Here is a 22428-nt window from a genome sequence, read left to right on the forward strand (position 1 = left end):
ATTACATGTGGGTAAGTTAATTGGTGAAGATATTTCTAACATATATTGCAGTGGTGGTAGGGCTTCTTTATATGAAGATGTATTGTACATACATTTACATACAAAATTCTGAACAAAGAACTCGCAGTTTTGTGAAATAAATTGAGCAGTGGTGAGAGTAACTAAGTACATTTACTCAAGTACCGTCCTTAAGTACAATTGTGAGGTAATATGTTACTTTGTCAGTTACAGCAACCGCCCCCTCCCCCTCCTCCACGACGGCTACAGAATCATCCTCTCTCTCCCCAGCCTGATAAAAGCACAGCACATCCAGTTATTTGTGTACAAAATACAGCAAGCTATAACTGATATTTGCTGGGTCCAGGCTGCAAGGCTAATGGTACTCATGTCTCTTCCCAGGAAAAGTCAGGGCCCAGTGTGTTGGTAGCTTGCCCAAATCCTGTCTTGATAGGTAACAGGAAAGGAATGGTGAATCTGCTAAGAAACAGGAAGTACTCAACCGGTTCTGCAAATTTATCAAATTTAGCATCCATTCCTCTTCAGCTACAGCTTGTCCCAAAAAATTGGTTAGATTACATTTTAACACATTAAATTTAGCTTTATTAAATGTCAGGTCTTTGTCAGGACAAACATTTTTAATCAGTGATTTTATCATCGAGCACAACCTTGACTTGTTTTTTACTTTGATCTTGTTTTTAACTGAAACTTTGTTAGACCAAGATAACAGTGCAGCTGTTCTTATTGAGTCAACCACTACCAATTTCAGTTTTCAGAGTGAAGCTAGAGTGCATAAGAAAGGAAGTGGACTTGCCATTTTGTTAAATTATTCCCTCCAATGCAAACAGATGTCTTATGGAAACTTTGATTATTTTGAATATGCTGCTCTTCAGTTGAATTCCTCCTCTTGAGCTATATTTCTAAACATCTACAGGCCACCTAAATACTATGTTACTTTTTTTGATGACTTTGCTGAACTGCTGTCTGACTTTGACTGTGTAGTTATTGCTGGTGATTTTAACATCCATGTTGACAACCCTCAGGGACAGAGGGGCTAAAGAACTGTGTTATGTTCTTGATAACTATGGACTGACTCAGCATGTAACAGAACCCACAAACAACAAGGGGCACACTCTGGACTTAATCATCTCTAAGGGTCTGAACATTTCTAAGGTTGTGGTGACTGATGTTGTTCTCTCTGATCATTCCTGTGTTCTATCTCCATCACACAAATGTTCAAACAGAGGTAATCAAAAAACGGTATCTCACTGAAAACATCAGTGAAATATTTATTCAGGCTTTCTCTTCCACACCTGCCCTCTCTTGGGTCTCAGTCAATGAGTTTGTAGATAATTTCAGTTCTAAAATTACAATTGTTATTGACGCCATTGCACCCACTAAGGTGAAGGTTGTCTCTGGTAAGAAAAGATCTCTATGGATAAATGCCACACTGGTCAGAATGGAAAAAAGAGTGTTGAAAAGCTGAATGCAAGTGGCAAAAAACAAATCTCCATGTTCATTATGACATCTATAAAGAGAGACTTCACATTTATAATTTTAAACTGAGAAATGCAATGCAGTCCTTCTTCTCTGACATCATTGCCAGAAGCAATAATAATGCATGTGCCTTGTTTACAACTGTCAACAGGCTAACAAACCCTCCTGTGTCAGTAGCCCCTGAACTTCTATCCTCCAAGGCTTGCAATGAATTTGCCTCCTTCTTTTCTGACAAAATTCAGAAAATTAGACAAGCAGTCAGTGCCTCCATATCAGGTGCAGGATATGTGTTGTCCCTGTATCCACTTAAAATCAATTTGAGTAGTATAACAAATTTCCATCCGATCAACCACAAAAACCTGGAAGACAGTATACAACATCTGAAATCCTCCTTGATATTCTGCCTACAGGCTTTTTCAAAATTGTTTCAAACTGCATGGCCTCAGATCTTCACACATCTCTTCTCTCAGGTGTCTTCCCACAGGCCCTGAAAACTGCCGTCATCAAGCCACTCTTAAAAAAGAACAATCTAGACACTTCACTGATGAGCAACTATAGGCCCATATCAAACCTCCCATTTTTAAGTAAAATCATTGAAAAAGCTGTTTTTCAACAGCTGAACAATTTTGTGGCACTAAACAACTGCTTTGATGTCTTCCAGTCAGGATTTCAACCACATCACAGCAATGACATACACTTAAACACTGACAGTGGCAGAATTACAGTATTAGTATTACTGGATCTCAGTGCCGCATTTGACACGGTTGACCACAACATATTGCTAGACAGACTGGTAAACTGGGTGGGACTTTCTCTCACAGTACTTAACTGGTTTGAATCCTACCTAAAGGACAGGGACTATTTTGTCTCAACACACACATCTCACATCTGAGTGGACAAAAATGACATGCAGAGTTCCCCAAGGCTCCATTCTGGGGCCTCTTCTGTTCAACATCTACATGCTCCCACTAGCTCAGATTATGGAAAACAACAAAATATGTTACCACAGTTATGCAGATGACACACAAATTTATATAACCGTATCACCAGGGGACGATAGTCCAAATAACAAACTGACTCATTTGCTGTAAATTTTAATTGCTTTATTTATTCCTAAGGTTTTTAATATGCTAGTATTCTTACTAATTTGTTTTTTTATTACCTTACTTTTTTTTTTTTTTTTAATATTTTTATCCAAGTATCTTTTCTGTGTTTCTTGGCACCTAGGATGTGTTGTGTTTTTGCTTAGCTATATTGTAAATGAGGTCTCTACCTCCATATATTTCCAAGTCAAAATAAAGGTTGAATTAATGAATGAATGATCCATCCACCATTGAAACATGTCACTGTAGTTGGAGGCTCCTAAGAAAAAATCATTTTAGGAAAGAGATGAGAAAAAACAAATGAAATGCTAACATTTAATTTTATTGTGATTTAACAGAATTTCTGAATGCTTGCACTGGTCAGACAAATGTGCATCCACACACTAATACCACAGCACATAAAGTTTACAGCACATAATTATTTTTTTGCAGTGGAAAAAATAAATTCTTTAAATTAACTCAGGCATGTCTAAAGCATCCATGCTCCTCACCCATAATCTATGAACACATCATTAAAGCACAACTAAATGATGACGTACTTCTCAAGAAAACAAATGAGTTCTTGCTTTTGTATTTTAATGATTTGTTAAAATGCACATTCAATCAGAACTGCAATTTTGATAATGTTGGTTAGTTGCGTACTTTTTTAACTGGGAACAAGCCTTAATGGCCTTAATAAGATGTGCTGTCACACAACATAAGGAGCTAATCTGAGATGGGGGCTGGCTTGGCTGAAGACTCATCATTTACTTTATTTTGGTAATAGTGTGTGGGCTAGTTGCCTGAGGCAGTCGTAACATACTCACTTACTTCTACATGATGAACTGTGAAACATTAATAACATGTTGGAAAACAAATATGAAAATGAGAATATGAATGGCTTCAACTGTATATGGTATTTTAAAAAGCATTGCACATTGTTCTAGTGGGACAATATTTGCCACCATAATATGCACTGAATATGTTATTTCCATGTAAGACATTCTGCTTGGTTCATTATATTTCTTGTTACCAAGTTGCTAGTTACCTGCTGGAGTGGGGGGAGCTTTCTGTCTGGACCTGGACAGTCTGCAGAGCCTACTGTCTGTCTGCCTGCTCTGGTTTTTCACTTGCTCTCTCTCCTCACCTTGCATCTGTCCTGTGACTTCTTTCTGTCCCTGTGACAGCGCTGCAGTTTCCTTAGTGATTGAAATAGCTCTCTGTCTATCAAACATAGAGGCTTGCCCTTGGGCCTGCTCAGAGCCAAAAAGTTCTTCTGACAACAGGGCTGGGCTCTCTGCCCCTAAAACCATCTTGGGAGGTGACTCTGTCTTTGTCTCTTTGTTAGGGCTGCCTTCCTCTACTTCACCCTCGAAAAGTTCTGGGGTAAAGAAGATGGTCTGGTCCTCGTCCTCTTCATCTTCATCTGGATTGTCTGCTGGGGGTGGTTCTCTTTCACAACTGGGAGGGGTTGTTACTGTAGCCAAATTGTGTGGTTCCTCTTTGATTTCACTGGACCCCTCTCTAGCTGCCTGTTTAAGACCAGACTCTTCAGTCTTCTTTTGTGGAAACAGGATCTGCGGTTTCTCTTTGTGCTCAGGAAGATTAGGTGTTTCAAAGTTCTGGCTGGAATTTCTCGGCCCTTTTTCCTTAAAGATTGGCTTCTTGAAGCAATTGCTGATGGGGCTAGAGGTGAAAATGTGGTACAGGCCCTGAGCTGCTCTTTTTGGATGGGACAGTGGCTCTGCTGGGGGACTGTGCTTCATCTTCAACCATTCTGCATCAAGGAAACAAGATTTAGTATATCTTACACATTCAGTTTAAAGAGGATATTTAGTAACCTCATACTAGCATATAACTGAACTCTGACAAAGACAACAGTGCAAACATGTTAAGACTCACAAAGAAGCTTTTAAATCTCACCATGAAGTGAGATTGGTATGCAGAGTACCATGGCTGCCAAGGCTTTTTTATAAAGAAAGATATAAATGTGGGCTTACGCTCAATATAACCCAAACAAAGGTCAAGAGGATTTAATTAAAAGCAACAGTCCAACATCTGCTCATCAGCTCGCTCCAGCGCCACTCAGGCACGCAAAAGACCTTACAGTAATGAGGCAAGCCACTCAACTGATCCCATGGCCCCCACCCCTCCCCAACCATGGAGGGTGGAGGAGGAGAGGGGGTCTGCTACTGCTCTGCTACCACCCCATCCACCACACCGCATTGAACTGGGCAAACAGCTCAACCTTGTCATGACCCCAAAGACAATGGGTGCTCGCCAAGGCGATGTGCAAACACGTCACCTTGGCATATTTTCTTGTGGTGATGTCATGCTCATACATCCTTGAGCACAAAAAATGACATGTGCCTTTTGATCGCTGTCTTTTTAAAAAACCACGCTGCTTTAAATGTCATATTCATGAAGAAAGAAAAAGGACTGGAGCCCAGACAGTGTGAGCAGTGTGACTTTACTGGCTAAAAGCTTTGATGTATTCATTTATCCACATCTGTATTATGAATTAAATAGAATGAAAGCAAATACTAAAATTGAAAATATAAACCAGTATTTTTCCTGTCATATGAATGTATCTGTGTGCCAATGCAGAGTGAAACATGCCTTTTATTTTATTGCCAGTTGTGGTGTCACTTTTGGATGCCTGTCTTCTCACGCAACTTGAATTTCGAAAATAAAAGGCTTTTCTGAGATGAACTTTAACTCTTTAATGTTGCTTCTAACCATAGCAGAAAAAAAACAACACACCCACTCCCACATTCATGGTTAGGGGATGAGGCTGGGGATATTCTATGTTTTTGTTATTGTCAAATCCCATGAAAAGACCAAAACCAGCAATGAATCAATCCTACTGACAAGTATTATGTGTGTATTCAAAGCCTGATATATCTTATTCCTCAGTGTCATAGAGCTCCATTGTTGTCAAAAAAAACCTATTAAAACACATCAATGAGCTACATCATTGCACTAGGTGACAACAAAATGCAATATTTCCTCCTGTTTGAGTAACTTTGTTAAAAACTACAATGCCCAGCATTTAAGGGAATTATTGAGACTCTGTAAAAATGATATTATGTACTATAAGTGTGGTCTGGTTCTAAAAATCTAAATATTTAGTGGAACAAATGGGCTTTGGGCTGAAAGACACAGACAGTGAGAGACAGACCAACACATTGGTTTTAATCTTTTCACAGGAATTGTTGACAAGAAAATTATAAAATGACAGCCAGCCTTATCCTTTAACACCTCTATTTTTCTATCATGTTCTATCATGATTTTCTTCCTTTTTTTTTTTTTTTTTTACAAAAACATAAGAGTACAAAGGCATATAAGGTAAATAAGAGATTCCCCATGAATGTAAAACTTAATAGTGAATGTTTTACACCTGTCAACACCAGCTCGAGAATCACATTTTTAGATAGACCTTAATCGAGAGACCAGTTTTCCAGAACCAGAATAAAAAAAATCTGTCTTTAGGGCATTGGATAAGACTTGAGAGAGCTATTAACCTTGCAACAATATAGCTCTCCCAGCAACACTCACCTGCTTTTTCATGTTTTTCAGCTTTCAACTGTGTATGAGAAAAAAGATGTAAGTTTGGGGAACTTCTATCCTGCTGGGGTTCAGAGGGTTTAACCGCCAAGTGGGGTGTTTGAGGTTCTGAGGCCTTGGGCAGACTCCGTCCCTCTACAGTTATTGGTAATTGACCGTTTGGAGAAGAGACAGTAGAGCTGGGGGTCTGGCTGTCTGCAAGGGACACCTCCACCTTCTTTTGCACCTGAGAGAATGCCACCAGAGACTGCATGGCATTGCTGAAGGTGTCATGATGCTGGATGAGCTGGCGAACCCATTTGGAAAGACCTGAGATATACAAGACACACATATCTGAGAAAAAAACACTGCCAAAATTCTTATAATGGATAACTATTGCCATCTAGTGTTCACACTGAGAGGCTGTGCAGTTTGCCCAATAAAGTCAGCTGTTGTTCACACTCTATAAAGAGTTTATGAATACCTGTGATGTACTTATTAGGATTACTCCTGTAACGGTCATCCACTAGAATCAAGGCACCCCAGTCATTCTTGTGGCGGATACACCTGTAAAATAATATTTTACGGTTTAAATATAAAAGACAGACTGCACAAGAGAAAAATTTCAATGACAATCTAGATGCAGGAGACAGATTTACCTTCCGAGGGCCTGGTTTAGAGCTCGGTAGGCCTGAATCTCATACCAGCGATTGCCTGGGAGAAGACCTCTGGTCTTGCAGTGTTGGTCGTTGTACTTCATCTTCAGTTCTACCTGAAACCGCAGGTCAGTATAATAAGGGATGACTCAATATGATATGGCACAGTATTTGGATGCAAGGCCATCAAAATTAAACACGTCAAACAACTCCTTTTCCGGTTTTCTTTACCAAACAATTTTTGCATCAGGGTGGTGTCTGAGGTTGTTTAATTTCTGTGGTCCATCCATTAGTCACTTGTGACTTATAAATAACCATAAATACTGGGTATATAAATCCTTTGTCTTTTGAGAATTTCAGTACTGAACCGTTTAACAGTTATCAGCAGTTAGAAGTTTTTGCAGAAACTTCTTCAGACTTCTCCTGTAAGATCTCTGGCCAATTCCCAAAAGATAATGAAACGTTAAGTAATAGAAAAGTTAGGATACATATAGAATAGAATAGATTAAAATTTAAATCAATGACTAGGCATTCTGGTGGCCTAGTGGTTAAGACGCATAATGATATAATAACAACATCACTGGTTTGATTCCAGCTAGGGACCAGTGTTGAATGTTGTCAGTCTCTCTCGCCCCATGTTTCCTGTCTGTCTTTACTATCAGCTGTAAATAAATGATAATGGTCAAAAAATAATATAGAAAAATAAATTTTAAATTAACTAAAAAATAGGCATCAATGTGGCCTGGGGTTCAGATACAATATAACCACAACATTACCGGGGCTACTTTTGTGAGATAATTCCCTTTATAGCTAATTTTGATATGTTTACCAACCAAAACAAACAGTATACTTGTGACCTATGCATAAGTTTGAGAGCCCTGTATGACTCAAATTTACCTGCATTTTGCTAGTGATAATCATCATGAAATCATAACTGTGTGGCAGCACCTGGCAAAGAGGGTTTCAAGCATGTCTCATGGAGAACTAATTGGATTAATCTGGGCTATGAAGGCGAAACCAAGTGGGTGATCTAGGGGACACCAAAACTCAAATACTACTGAGGGCCTGAGGTGTTTAGCTATTACCTGACCTCACAGACAGATGTGTTCTGAAAGGGGAACAGAGGTGCTAAAGAGAGGCCATGACAGAGTAGAGTGGCGGTATGAAGGGGCAGACAAGGTGGTCTAGGCGATGTGAAGCATCCCTGCACAAAAATGCCAGAAAAGCATCCATCCATTTGCATCTGTCGCTGCTGATTTTAGCGCTAACCTTTCCGAATTGACAAGTGAAAAGTTCAGCTGGCGTATGATGGGTTGCCATGCAGGGCAGGTTGCTGAACGGGGCTCTAACTGCTTTTGACAGGTACCGTGTGTTCGCCCAGAGCCACCAAACACAGGGCCGTGGCAGGTACAGCCTGTTCCCTCACACGCATCACGTAATGCCACTGTGGCCTGTCTGGGCTTGTGTACATAAACAAACAAGCACAGTCACAGGATATCTTAAATGTCGCCCCAAAGTTGGACTATGACTAATCACACCTCACCTATGAAGCATTCAAACAACCATGCAACACCTGCCACTGAGGAAAACATTAAACTGACACTGCCAAAAAGTTTGATAGTTGTAAATACTGGTCTGGGCCACTGGGAAGACTCAAAATCACATGTTTTATCTCTGAATATCAAACAGTAATGTAGGCAGTCTTTTAGAGCCAAATCATAAAGCTGTAAGTCTTATAAATGCTTCTGGCTTTAAGGTGAGATGTTTGTCAATGTACAGTATGAGACACCAAAGCAGTTAAAGAATCCACTTCTAAATCCGCAGCTCGAACAGAAAGGCCAGTAGCCTCGAGCCGGCTGTGTCATCTAAATCCAATCACAGTCCATTTCAGCGTTCGAGCCATCACATCCCTGGTCTGTACCATGTCATCGTCCAATCTAACATGACAGGTAGCATATGTGAAAAAGCCAATCCTGGCTGCTAGCAAATCTCACAAATGTGCAAGAAACCACAAGCTAGAAGGGATTAGTTAAAATGTCAAGAGATCACTCGCTTGCTTTGGCCTTGTCCTCTACAGCTACCTGTTCATCCCTAAAAACATATATTTGACCACTAGGCATGATTCGCAGCTGAGCGCATCTGTTTGAGCTACATTTTACACAGGGTGTGTGTGTGCGCGTCAGTGTGCACGCCCCTGGCAGTCCGGGACATCTTGTGCCTGTCACTGAAATTGCTGAGCGCCTCATCTGCCACATGTGGCTGAGCTGACAGCTGAGTGGCTTGTCTTGAAGACAGCATAAGTGTGCGTGTACATACACACCCACAAAGACATCAGACAAATACACTTTACAACATGCTCATGGATCAGCTCAAACCAAGGCTACACATATGTCCTCCTTATTCTTAGGTTCCACTAAAAAGTGAACTGTGATTCAAAACATTAAAGACTAGTAAAGTCAAGCGGTTAGATTTTTAAAATATTTACAAGGCTGAGGTTTACTGCTGCAAGACGCTCAAGTTCTGAATAGCAATAATTAAGGTTGTGTATCAAACAGAACTGTAATACTGGAGTCTGGTCTTGGTCACAAGAAAAATAATCTTTATGTCCTGTGTATGCAGGGTCATTTGACTCAGACTTGTCTCTGTCTCATGGGTGCTTTAACTTGCGCTTGTCTCAGTCTCATGGGTGTTTTGACTCTGACTTGTTTCAGTCTCATGGGTGTTTTGACTCTGACTTGTTTCAGTCTCATGGGTGTTTTGACTCTGACTTGTCTCAGTCTCATGGGTGTTTTGACTCTGACTTGTTTCAGTCTCATGGGTGTTTTGACTCTGACTTGTTTCAGTCTCATGGGTGTTTTGACTCACGCTTGTCTCTGTCTCATGGGTGTTTTGACTCACGCTTGTCTCAGTCTCATGGGTGTTTTGACGCTGACTTGTTTCAGTCTCATGGGTGTTTTGACTCACGCTTGTCTCAGTCTCATGGGTGTTTTGACGCTGACTTGTTTCAGTCTCATGGGTGCTCTGACTTGTTTCAGTCTCATGGGTGTTTTAGCTCACGCTTGTTCCAGTCTCATGGGTGTTTTGATTGACTTGTCTCAGTCTCATGGGTGTTTTGACTCTGACTTGTTTCAGTCTCATGGGTGTTTTAGCTCACGCTTGTTCCAGTCTCATGGGTGTTTTGATTGACTTGTCTCAGTCTTATGGGTGTTTTAACTCGCGCTTGTCTCAGTCTCATGGGTATTTTGACGCTGACTTGTTTCAGTCTCATGGGTGCTCTGACTACTTGTTTCAGTCTCATGGGTGTTTTGACTCAGACTTGTTTTGGTATCATGGGTGTTTTGACTCTGTCTTGTTTCAGTCTCATGGGTGTTTTGACTCTTACTTGTTTCAGCCTCATGGGTGTTTTGACTTGCATTTGTCTCTGCCTCAGGGGTGTTTTGACTCAGATTTGTTTCAGTGTCATGAGTGTTTTTACTCAGACTTCTTTCAATCTTGTGGGTATGTCTTGGTCTTGGCCTTCAGTATAACTTATTATGGTCTTTCTCAACCAAGTCCAGCAGGTACTGCAGGCTGCTCTCATAGCAAACTGGAGCTCTGCTGTATGTCTGCTGTCACTTCCTCATAGCGACGCAAATTTCTCTAACATCATATGCAATGTTCTGCACTATCATTTATAAGTGCAGGAAATGCTTATTTTCCAAAGTGTCTCTTTGCCTTGTAACAAGCATCTTCATATTAGACATGTAGTTATGCACAAATCTGTGGATGATGTCACACTTTGAAAGTAAGCTTGTAATATGGTGGAAGAGTATTTCATTGTTAGAATTATATTTTTGTCATGACAGCCTCAATACTGTTTCAGTACCAACTGAAATTTGAGTATCGAAAACTTTCAAGTACAGAGAGCCAGCACTGAATGCCTGGTCACATTTGCAGTCTTACTCTTTTTATTGAATGGTTCCTGATGTTAATACAGATTTTGCCTTTTTTCTGAGAAGTTCTAGTAAACTGCTCATGTTTAAACAACAGTTAAAATTTGAGAACTCTGTAGAACACATGTTTATATATGTTTGTAAGGTATTGTAAAAAGTATTGTTTTGCAATACAAAACTTTTTATAGTATCAGCACAAGTATCAAAAAACATGCAAACTTAGTGATGAATTATGTTAGAATGGCTGCATTTTGTTAAAGGGTGAATAAAGGGTTGAAAGTGCATCGGCAAAAAATGTCAATTAATGTTTTTCTAAAGGTGGCTTGCAGAACTGAAAAGGACAGTATAAGTGGTAATCATGTATTATATAGTATTCCTTCAGTGGCTGATGATAAAGCCATCTGTACAGTGTCTTGAGTGTGCCTGGGGCATCCATCATCCCCTCTTCTTGATGATTTCCATGAACTCTTCAACATTCCTCCAAAATCCCCTTTATCCATCCATTTTACATGCTCAGAGGCCTTGGAATTAAAACGCTCTTGTGGTTGTCTTTAATAAAGGGCAACAGCAAGAGGTTGGCTGAGCCCGTCATTAAACTAAGAGAGATGCCTTATCAGTTGTGTCTTTTTATTGCTTGTTAAAGCCACTTATTGTTTGACTCACTCACGCAGGACGTGACTGTTCACTGCTAAACATGCCATTGGAAAAACTAAACATAAATGTAATACCACCTTTGGCAGGGCTTTCTCTGCAGAGGACTTTTCAAGTTCAACCTTTGATCTTTGTCACAATAACACAACAGGCCAGTAAAATGCCATGCTATGTGCTTAGCCTGTAGAGTCTAAGAGTTATGTCTGTCTGGGAATGCAGGCCACGCAGGCATCTAGAGTGCTGGAGTAGTTTAAATGGAGAGAAGCTGGGCTTACACCTCTTATCCTAGCAATGGGGTGCTGCCGTGTGAGTGTGGCACAGAATGAATGAGTTAATATGTCTGGGTCCATGTGTGCTCTTAAGAAAATGTGCACATGTTAGCACTAGTGCATGGAAGTGACAACATAAGAACATGTCATGCATGTGTACAGTATGTGTGCCTGCATGCACTAAGGGAACCAGCTTTAGTGAGAGACATATGGTGTGGATATGACAAGGTGTTAATATGGAGCCTTTGTGTGGGTGAATATGTGTTTAAAGAAATATAAACCCCTACACTAACACTGTTAAAATAAGTTTTTAAAAAATGTGTGTGCTGCGTAATGCAGGGTGTCCTGCAGCATAATGTTGGAGAGACCCACCTCAACTAATGTTAGAAGAAATAAAATTATTATATTTTTATGAAATACATTAACCTATAGGGAAAAAGAGAAATAGTGCTATATCACACAGGCCAAGTATTTATTTGGTAGGCGTTTGTTTAGACCATCATCTAGTCCAATAATGAGAAAAGAACCTTTCTGATTCAGCTCAGCGGGTCACAATGACAGATCAGTCATACTGTACGCTCGCTTTGCAGCAATCAATCTGAACAACACAGCGCAATGTCAGCAACAAAGAAATGTTTTTACAAATTGGGGAAAGAAGAAAAGTCAGTCACCATTAGGATGGGGATGTGAGAAAAATAAAATAAAAGTATGCAATGAAATACTAATTGAGTCTCATTTAACACACATTGTGCTACGTGGGGTGCTGAATTCTAAGAAAATAATCTATAATAAACACAATTTTGACATTTAGTCTTTAACAGCACATATGGTTATGTATAGCAATGTCCTGTACCAGTCCACAAGATTGGAGCCATGCAGGCATTTTTTGATGCATCAGTATTGACATTATATAGCCTTTTGCCATTTGCAGTCCTAGAAACACTGGATGCCCCTTCCATAAATAAACAGCAACAAACCCAGTGAGAACACTGAACAAAGATGCAGTGCATTAAAAAAAGCTACTTTGCCACTATTTCAGCGACCAAAAAAAAAAAGATTTTAAGTACTGGAACAACTTCACTATAGATCCTTATGTTTCAACACAGAACCATTCAACATTACTCAGAAAATGCGGTGACCAAAAAGAATCAAACAATACTTTGATCACATCACAATGTAATAGTATATACACCATTACATGTGCATATGTACTGTATGTGTGTGTGTGTGTGTATCTGACCCCTTAAAGAGCCTTTTCCTATCTCTCTGACAGAGTACTGCAGTAGTATCGGTACTGGTTTAGCATGCTACAAGGGCTAGCTGCATGACAGTCATTAGTGTCAGTGTCCCCATTCTCTCAGTGGTGTAATGGGGTTAGCTCAAAGACCCTTACAGTCCCCAAGGCTTCTCTAAGGGCCACACTGCCTCTGCCATTGAAGAAGGAAAAGAAAACTGGTGAAGAGAAGATATAGCATGAAGCAAAGCTAAAAGATTAAGAAAGAAGAAATTGTGAAAAAAGAAAAATAAAGAAAATGGAGACCAGTTATGTGCATGGTCTCTGAGGTCTAAATTGGGTGGGCACAACAATCTCCACAGAAAGCCAGATGAATTATATCCAAATTAAATCAAAGATCGGATGAGGCAGATTTCATTTTTAAACTTGACTTAGGCTATATTTACATATTCACATGCCATACTTTCACTTTTTAGACAGGTGAAATGAGCAACAACAAAAATATTCAGACTAGCTGTAGTTTTTTAAGAACTGTCATCATTAGAGGTAGACAATACTGGCCTACATCTGTTTTAAAAATGTAAATCATCTTATGGAGAGACTGCAGATTTGCTCTGAGGCCCATGCTTTTTAATAATCCATAATAATCCTACCAAAATTAGATTTTTCTAGGATTATCTAAGGAAATACAAAGTCATAGTGTTAGCAGTCACCACCCTCAACCTCACCCACCTGATCCGACAGCATGCGCAATTATGACAGGATGTGGCAGGAGATGGTGAGTTCTCTGAGGAACTGAGCACATGTAGCAAATGAACAAAGGCTGCTGATGTGGAGCACAGAATATGTCATTAGAAATGCACAGTCTCTTCACGCTTGGTCAGCTCTACCTTGGCCCTAACTAGCTTTGGCTTCCTCAATCCTGCCCCTGGTGTTCTGCTCCATCCACTCAACTCCTGTTTTACTCTAGACCAGGCACATTATTTCCCAAGCTTGATTCAGCAGGGTTACACTGAAATGTCAGTTTTGTGATATTGTATATTGGCTTCTAAGAAAATAGTAAGGCCATTTTCTTTATGATGGATATGATGGTAACTGCTTCATGTATTTACTGCCTTTACTGCCTTCATTCTGTCATTCTGTCAACCAGATGAATAAAATAACAGCACATAATGCAATACATCTAGTACTGCAGATTGCTGCATCTGAGAGTCTCGACAAAAAAATCTCGAGTATAGAACTAGTCATCATTTGAAATGTCTCGACAACACAAAGATATGATACCTAGGTGCTGGTACCAATGCCAAAACAAGAACTTTACCTACATAAAATGCAGTCTAAAACTGGCAAACTTCTATGTGTTTAGTAACAATGTGTAGACGGAATGAAGAAGGTGGAACTCAACCGCGAGGGCAGTGCAGCAACTGGACGGTGTACAGTGCACATCTGCTATAGTTAGCTTCACCTTCAAAAAGGCAAGTGATTGGATGCATTTTTGATTTAAATAGCTTAATAATTAGCTATGCAAAACAAATGTGAAGTATTTTGTGAATTCTTTGTAAGCCATCACCCAGAGACTAAATTAGCTGAGCACTGAACTCTAGCACTAACCAATGAGTCAACCAGCCAACACACACTGCAGCACTTTACAAAACTTAAACCAACTCTTGTCAGGTGAAGAAATGATGTGTAATGCAGCAGAGAGGCTGCTCTCCCCTGCTAGAAACATAACGTCGATGTCAACATAGCAGAGTACTTTTTTTGTTACATTACTCCAGAATGAACAAACCAACTTCTGTTTTTAGAAAAACAAAAACTTTTCTCTGCTTTTTAATGTTTGTCAGACAATGACCTTTATCAAGACCATTTAGCTCAACTGTCAGTACCTGTAGTCATAGAATTTCAGTGGACTAAGGAAGTGACTGATTGATTTAGCACACAGTGCACTGGAGTAAGAGCTTTAACTGCCCCTCTTTCTATTTATTGTAAAGTCAAGAATCTGTTTTATTCGAGAATCAATTCTGAATTTAATCAATACACCAAGAATCAGAATCAAATCAAATTGTGAGATTCCCCAAAGATTCCACTTCCATGGATTCCCACAACTACTCCACATAGAGATAAATCTTTCAAAATGGCTCACTAAATTACAGTTTAATTGTTAAAAAGGGCTTAGTAATTCCATTAAATAGTAGGCTGCTGTAGTTTTTAGCAAGTGTTACTCAATGTAGAGTGCATTTATTGGAAACTACTTGCAGCTGTGGATTTTCTCATTGTCAATAAATTCCATGAAAAGACTAAAACAAAAGTGTACTTTCTGATATCCCTAACCTGCCTGTGTCTCTCAGCCCCAGGCCCATTCATTCCACTCAAGATGTAGATTTTTAAAACTGGGTCACACACACATACATAGGGTAATTTTTACAAAGTCTTAATAACTTCATAAAACAGCTGCTCACTGTACATAGAACATTTGGTGTTCTAGTTAGTATTCGCGGCAGCAGGGTGGTGTGTGTGGATTATGGACTGAGCGAAAATAAACGTGTTTTTAATAGTTTTTGGACAACAGACAACAGAGGTCTACAGCACAGAGGAATAAGATATATCAGGCTTTGGATACACACACACAATACTTGTTAGTAGCATCTCCCCTGACTTATCCTTTAAATAAAGTTAATATCTGATTAAAAGATACTCTGTGCTATGGACACATTTAGGATGATAACAAATAAGTATTGAGTTTCGATATTCAGGCATACTCAGGTGTAGTACAGTATTTATTGGCTTGGCTGCAAAATCCACGACACACTTTCACATTTTATTTAGTCATTAATAAATAATAGTAATAGTAATTTATTCAATTTAAAAGTTTTACATTTTCATAAGATGCCCTAATTTTCAACGTGCATGGGCACAATTATCATGTGGACTGTGCATGGATTCTGGAGGTTGGGTTGAAACATCAATAACTGTCCCCAGTTTAAGCCTATAATAGACTGGGTATTAGTGCAGACTTTCAGGGTTCCATAGTGGTGTAAATCCTTGTAACTCTATTTTAGTTTTCAAAAAACTATGCTATAATATGACGTTCTGTGCAACATGATGTATACCATCAACCTGTACCACAACAGCAATACTTATACAAAATAGAACATTTTAGTACAGCATTTTTTAGTAAAGTAAATTTGATTTAAAAAAAAGAAGTAGCAATGCCCTGAAAGCTGACAGAGGTGAAACTGACAGCTTTGGCTAAGGTGAAAGGGTCTGGGAAGCTTCAATCACCCACACGTCTTGCCACACTGACAGAACAGGTTAGTGAAAGCTCCGTCGTGCTCTGACAGGGGGATGTGGAGGAGTAAATGGGGAGGAGAGGAATGGGGGGTGGGGTGGGGGCTCAAACTTAAAGGTCAACTTTATCTGCTAAGGACGGGGCAGACACAGCAACATCGCTTTGGGATTTTTTTTCACGGATCACCAAAAAGGGGATGCTCTTATTTGGTGTTGGTTTGTGTGCGTGTGGATGTCTGTGAGATATACTTTTTGAGTTCATGGTACACAAAAGGTTGGAACTTGGCCAAAAAAAATGAAAAAATGTCTCACAGACACTGCTTGGACACTGTTATTATGGTACCATTTCTAACAACACTAGGACTCACTGTGTCCCCAAAGTCATCAAGTTCTGATTTGTACTGTTTTTTTTAGTTTTTTGTTCCCTTTTGCCTTGGATTTTATTACATTATTGTTTTGCATTATGATGTAATGTTTACTTGTAATTGTCAAGAGTGTAACTGTTCTCCTTGCCCCGACCCAGAATCCACACTGTACCAGTATCAAATGTTCCATGGCCTGGGGATTAAACCATTTCTAATCTAAAGCACGTACGACTTAAAGAGTCTGCAGAATAGCTGCCGACTGTACATCTACTACCAACCTGGAGGTCTTTGATGTTTGGGAAGGGAATTCCAATGGTGACCACTGCTCTGGCATTGTCATCTGTGAAGTCTAGTCCTTCACTCACTTTACCCCTACAGACAGCAATCAGCAGAGCACCATCTATAATAAAGAAATCGAGTTGTGAAACTAAATCCTTCCAATAAACTGTCACTACTGTTGCATGTGAAGTTTTAAGTAATTTACAGTGGAACTCTAAATAATTACTAGCTAAATTAATCTGATGTCTATTATTACAGTTGGAAAATGACAACTTCACATGCAATGCTACAATTTACTATTATATCTGCAAATCATTTACTTGCTAGACTAATTGTGCAAGCACTGGACTATCAAAATAATGTTTTTAGCTCTAATTTACAGGCATCAAGTCACCAATCAAGCTGATTCAGTGTGACAGAGCAAAACCACTAGCTGGTCCAAAGGTCAGTGTAATCATGTGTACCAGTCTCACCTCTTTCCTCACAGTATTTGATGGCATCGTAGTAAGTCTGAAGCAGTTCGTCAAAATCCCCCTTGCCACCACCACGGGGCTCTGTGATTACAGTTTTCTGCTGTTCAAGCTTCTCCCAGAGACCAGTGTTGATCCATCGATCCCGCAGCTTGTCCAGCATCTGATGAAATCACAGGAGGTATCATGTTGTAAATACAGATGTTTGCCTAGGTTTTGAAACTTTTGTTGCCAAAGTAGAATGTAGAATTGATCACATAGAATCTGAATCATGAGTAAACTCATAACATGGGTAACTAAGAGCGGCATCTATATGTACTGTCTATTCACTAATCACTACAACCTCATTGCATCAACATATGCTGTTTGACATGAACATTAGTTAATTTGAGTATAATATGGTAAATGATCACTGCATATCTTTAGTTTGCAAGATACTGACCAAAATAAAGCAAGTCAGCAAGCAAGTTTTTTTTTCAGGCACACCAGCCACATGTCTCTGTAGATGGCAATGTCAGTCGGCCCACCACTTTGGTCCAGACTGAAAATCTCTGCAAGTATTGGATGGATTGCCTTGGAAGTGGGTAGAGACATTCATGTTCCCCTCACAACTACATTGGAAAATTTTGGTTATCCCTTAACTTTCCATATAGTGCCATTATGATGTCAAAATTTTGATTTAGTGCAGCCTCATAGAGCATCTCACATGGCTGTAGACTCTTAAGCAGCGTTCAGTCCAATGTAAGCTCTGCGTGAAAAAAAGCAGCCCTCTCATTCATTTGAATGGTGGCAGTGTATTGACGCAGCAGGGGTGCCAACGCAAGAAGCTCAGGCAAAACAGAGCACAGGGTTGTCAAGCAGAAAAGTTGAACTTGGTTCAACTTTTACTGCAACGCAAGGCAATGTCATCTGGCAAGGCACTGCCAATCACAAACATGCATGTGCACATTCCTGGTGGATTACTTTGTCATGTGAATGCCATGTTTCTGCTGTATACCTTGCAATTGTTACAACTAAAGATAAAATAGTTGTGGCTGTGATGACTTTCCAGAGTTGTAAAATCCTGTTTTGGTGTCTGATAAGCCTTTCAACACATTAATTTGGAGATCCAACTGTACTTCCTGGATTGTATTTCATTGTCTCATCAGTATCTTCAACAACACACCCACACCAACGCAGCCCTTTACATTGTTTTAATACTGGGGCTATTTTCAGTCTGAATGCAGCCCTAAGACGGCAGTTTACTTCATCAGAGGTGCACTGGTGCCTTAAAGTGCACACAGTGCACAAAGTGCAACAGTTTTTCATCATTTTTCATGCGTACAACAAGTGAAACACTATGCAATGTGTTCCATAAGAGATTCTGAAAATGTGCACCATTATCACCACATTTAAACAATCATCGCGTCTCACCCCTCTCTGTGACACCCCTCTAGTGTGATCATTTGGCACAGGTAAAAACACTTTCACCTTCCCACACGGTTTAACAACAAATTGCCTTAGACTTAAAATACTAAACAACATCAACAGTTTAACATGGTAAAAACACTCATTATTCTCCTCTTTAGCCAACTGTTAAAAAAATCCAGTAAGATTATAAAATTTACTTTTAACTGAAAGGGGACATATTATACTTTTTGTGATTTTCTGTTATTTATATACTATTATGATTAATAAAAGTTCCAAAACTTGAGGTGAACATATGTAAAAAATACTCCCTGCAAGACAAAAGCTCAGGCTTCACCCTGCCCTGAACGCTTCATTCGTAATGGTTTTTTAAACTTTTGTGACGAGATGACATCACCTTGTAACACATGTCCATAAAGGGCTGCTAAGGTTGTTTGCGTTGTCCACTCATTTTCCAGATCTGATACAGGCTTGAATATGTATGGCTGTATTTGAGAAGTTGACATTTCAAACAAAGAACTAGACATAGCCTCCTGATTTAATTTTTAATGCCGTAATAGTGTATAGTCAACTGTAAGTATGGGATAATGGCAGATAAGTGTGGAACACACAACTAATAGAAAAGTAGTATAGCATACCCTACAGGCAACACAACAAGTGTTGTATGGTCAGCTAGCATTAGTGTGCTTAGAACTTACTGATGCCAGAGATTAGCAAGGACATTGTTCATTTGGACATGTGAATGTTTGTCAATGTCCCTGTTTAGATGACTTAGTTTAGACTTGTAACTCATAGCTACGCTTTCAACCAAGCCACGGCATGATTTAGGTAATGTTGAATTTATTAAAATAATTCTCCCAAAACCTTACATCACAGTGTGATCATTCAGTATATCAGTATACTGAAAAGACAGTAGGTGTGAGGGGTTTGTAAAGTGACTTGGATTTTGGTTAGAATTGGGTTTGAACAAGGACAAATACAACCTACAAAAAAATAACATTCAGGGAAATACTTTGGGTGCCAGTAGGTCAAATGTAGCTGTATCAAGGAGAAAGCAGCAAGTTGTCATCTTCAGAAGTTGTAAAACTGTACAACTGTACTGTACAAGTAACTGTGAGGCATAGAGTGTAACACATTATGACACTTTCTAAGTCTGAAACATACAGCTTGCAACAAAGAACAGGAAGCATTTAGCTACCCATGTTTGCTCCCGTGTCCTCAAACAGATTGGATTTCTTTTCTTTACTTGCACTTGGCAGAAAGCTGATGTGTTTAAACTCCCTCTGTAATAAAATCACTGTTGCTGTACTATTGTTAGTGCAAAAAGTCAGCAGCTCTCAGGGGAAGCACATTGATCTAAAAGCCCTCATCCTAGCACGGCCCCACTCATGTCTGCGCTGTGCAGATTATATCCTTGAATAAGCATGGCTTCACAATATAAAGAGCAGCTTCACTGGCTTGGAAATGTGTTAGAAGGGTCAAGTAGAAGTTCCTCTTGTAGTCAGCAGAAAACTTCTCAACAGGCTAATAGTGTTGTGAAGCCTGAGCCGGAGGCAGATGGGGAAGGTGGTGAGTATTTACTGACATCTTGTCCACAACAGTTTACCTGCATGAACGGCCAACTCAAATGTTCCTAAAAAACACCACACACACACACATCGAAATAGAAATTTACTCTGCGGGTTATGTGCAGCACAGAGGACAGCCATGGAGACAGACAGGGAAATGAGAGCGTCGATACTTTCTTGCATGCCAGCGTGCTTTCCTCATAATGGTGAAATGAAGCATGAGGAAGATTTTGTCAGGTTGGTGCCTCCTGAAGCAATAGAGGCCACGACGTTGGCATCAATAAAACATGGCACTTTCACTAAATATGCAGTGTTACAGCGACAAGGACCCCCTTACGTGCGTCTTCAACTCGGCAAACTGTTTGTCCTGCAATTGCTTTCCAGTGCAATCTTGAAATGGAGGTGAATAATTCATGTTATGTACTTTAGGCAGATCTACCACTAAACAAAACAGCCATTATCTGCCAGGCTGCACTTGGAAAGGAGCTGATTCCACAAGAAGAAGAGTATGGAGGAAAACTGCTCTTACTGACAATACTGATACAATAGGATCAGTAAAGACAGAATCAAGGGTGGGCTCTGCAGAACTGTATCATATTTCTACTTAAGTAATCTTTAGGTTATCATTGGCAAAAAGGTTACTACTACTTATTTTTACATATTTACATTATAACGGATAGAAAATACATTTGAAAACTAAGGTAATTTCCAGTGAGGGCTGGATAATAAATGTAGTCGTGAAGGAAAATCTCTTCACAATTAGGCCTTATTAAAGACTAAACAATATATTATTCTGATGCTAGAGATGTGACTATCATATTCCTGTAATGATTGATGATTTATAGCTCTTTTCTATAAAAAAAGACCATGGGCATTCTGGGGGGCTAGCAGTCTAAGACAATGTACAATCTAAACATGACATCCACTCTGGATGTGAATCTCTACTGTCAACTATCTAATAAATGGAAATGTAAAAGAAAGCCTATTAAAAAATACCATAACAATTGATTATTAACTAAAAACTCTGAACAGCTTTGAACATGTGGGAGATCCATGTCCCCATCCTCCCCAGGGTTGGAGGAAAAATTCCTCCAGAGATAGGAGTTGGAGAACTTGCAGACAGAGGCCCCTGTAAGACATTCCTGGTTCACTCTCACTGCATTTTTGGGTTTGGGTTTACTGGGTCTGCACAGCAGCATCTCCTTCACTTGATCCAAGTCACCACCTTGTGGTAATCAAATGACAGGTCTAGTTAAATAACAGAGTGTCACTAGGGTTCAGATCAGGCAGCGTATCACCTTATCAGGTCTCTGCGTCATCACCTACAGTCCAGACAGTGAGTACTTGGACAGTTAAACATTTTTTTGTTGGTCAGGCTCTGTGCTGCTTTTGAAATAAAGCAATGGAAACCACATTAAAGTGCCAAGTCTCAGATTTAATTTGAGTAGGTTTACATCAATACAGATGTGTGGCCATATATATATATATATATATATATATATATATATATATATATAAAAGGCAATGTAGTCAGATCAGATCAAGGTCATATCACGTTACATATGTTCCCACCACAAATGAACTGCTCCAGAATTTGTCGTTGACTGGACTGAGACCACTTCCTCTAAAGACTAAAATTGCTGTGTGCAGATCTGCCCAAATGAATTGTACCAAGGGGAAAACCAACCAGAGTCTGATTCAACCAGACTACACAACACATGTTTGAAAACGCTCTTAGTCTGGTCCCTCACTTATTTGCCTCAGGAGATCTTAGCACCTAAGAACCTAAGGTCTCCATCTCTAAGGCAGTTTGATCCATTCATAACACACTATGTTCAATCAAGGGTAGGTGGAAGGTTGCTGACTCAGATCAGCTGACACATTTTACTTCACCCATTCATATCAACTGCCAATGTGGGATTAATCCCTGTTACCATGTTGGCCTGAGAGGGGTATAACTGATTATAGAAACACTTGTGTTTACCACACAGCACAGTCACAGTATACTGTATATAACTCTTCAAAAAGTATAATTACATGACAGTGAGAGATGTACCTAATAAAGGTGTACAATCTAAAACAACAGCCCTACAAAAAATACCACATTTGTGGGAGAGACAAAGCATAAGGTAAACTTACAACAAAGTGGAATCCAATACAGGAACACAAATTGAATATACTGAACAC

The 22428-nt window shown here is 39.5% G+C and overlaps 1 protein-coding gene across 6 annotated transcripts in view; it reads right to left on the bottom strand.

The window, feature by feature from the left end:
- The window catches only part of brip1 (BRCA1 interacting helicase 1), a 119013-nt gene that overhangs the window by 67601 nt on the left and 28984 nt on the right, over positions 1 to 22428 (bottom strand). For all 6 annotated transcript variants that reach the window (XM_042414961.1, XM_042414962.1, XM_042414963.1 and 3 more), the window contains 6 exons: positions 17270 to 17429; positions 16796 to 16917; positions 6782 to 6894; positions 6607 to 6689; positions 6135 to 6452; positions 3625 to 4353 (listed from right to left, as the gene is read on the bottom strand). In XM_042414961.1, coding sequence (XP_042270895.1) covers positions 3625 to 4353; positions 6135 to 6452; positions 6607 to 6689; positions 6782 to 6894; positions 16796 to 16917; positions 17270 to 17429 — 1525 coding nt within the window. The remainder of the gene's footprint in view (positions 1 to 3624; positions 4354 to 6134; positions 6453 to 6606; positions 6690 to 6781; positions 6895 to 16795; positions 16918 to 17269; positions 17430 to 22428) is intronic.

The sequence above is a fragment of the Thunnus maccoyii genome, chromosome 6 (assembly GCF_910596095.1).
Source record: "Thunnus maccoyii chromosome 6, fThuMac1.1, whole genome shotgun sequence".
In the NCBI taxonomy this organism is placed as follows: Eukaryota; Metazoa; Chordata; class Actinopteri; order Scombriformes; family Scombridae; genus Thunnus; species Thunnus maccoyii.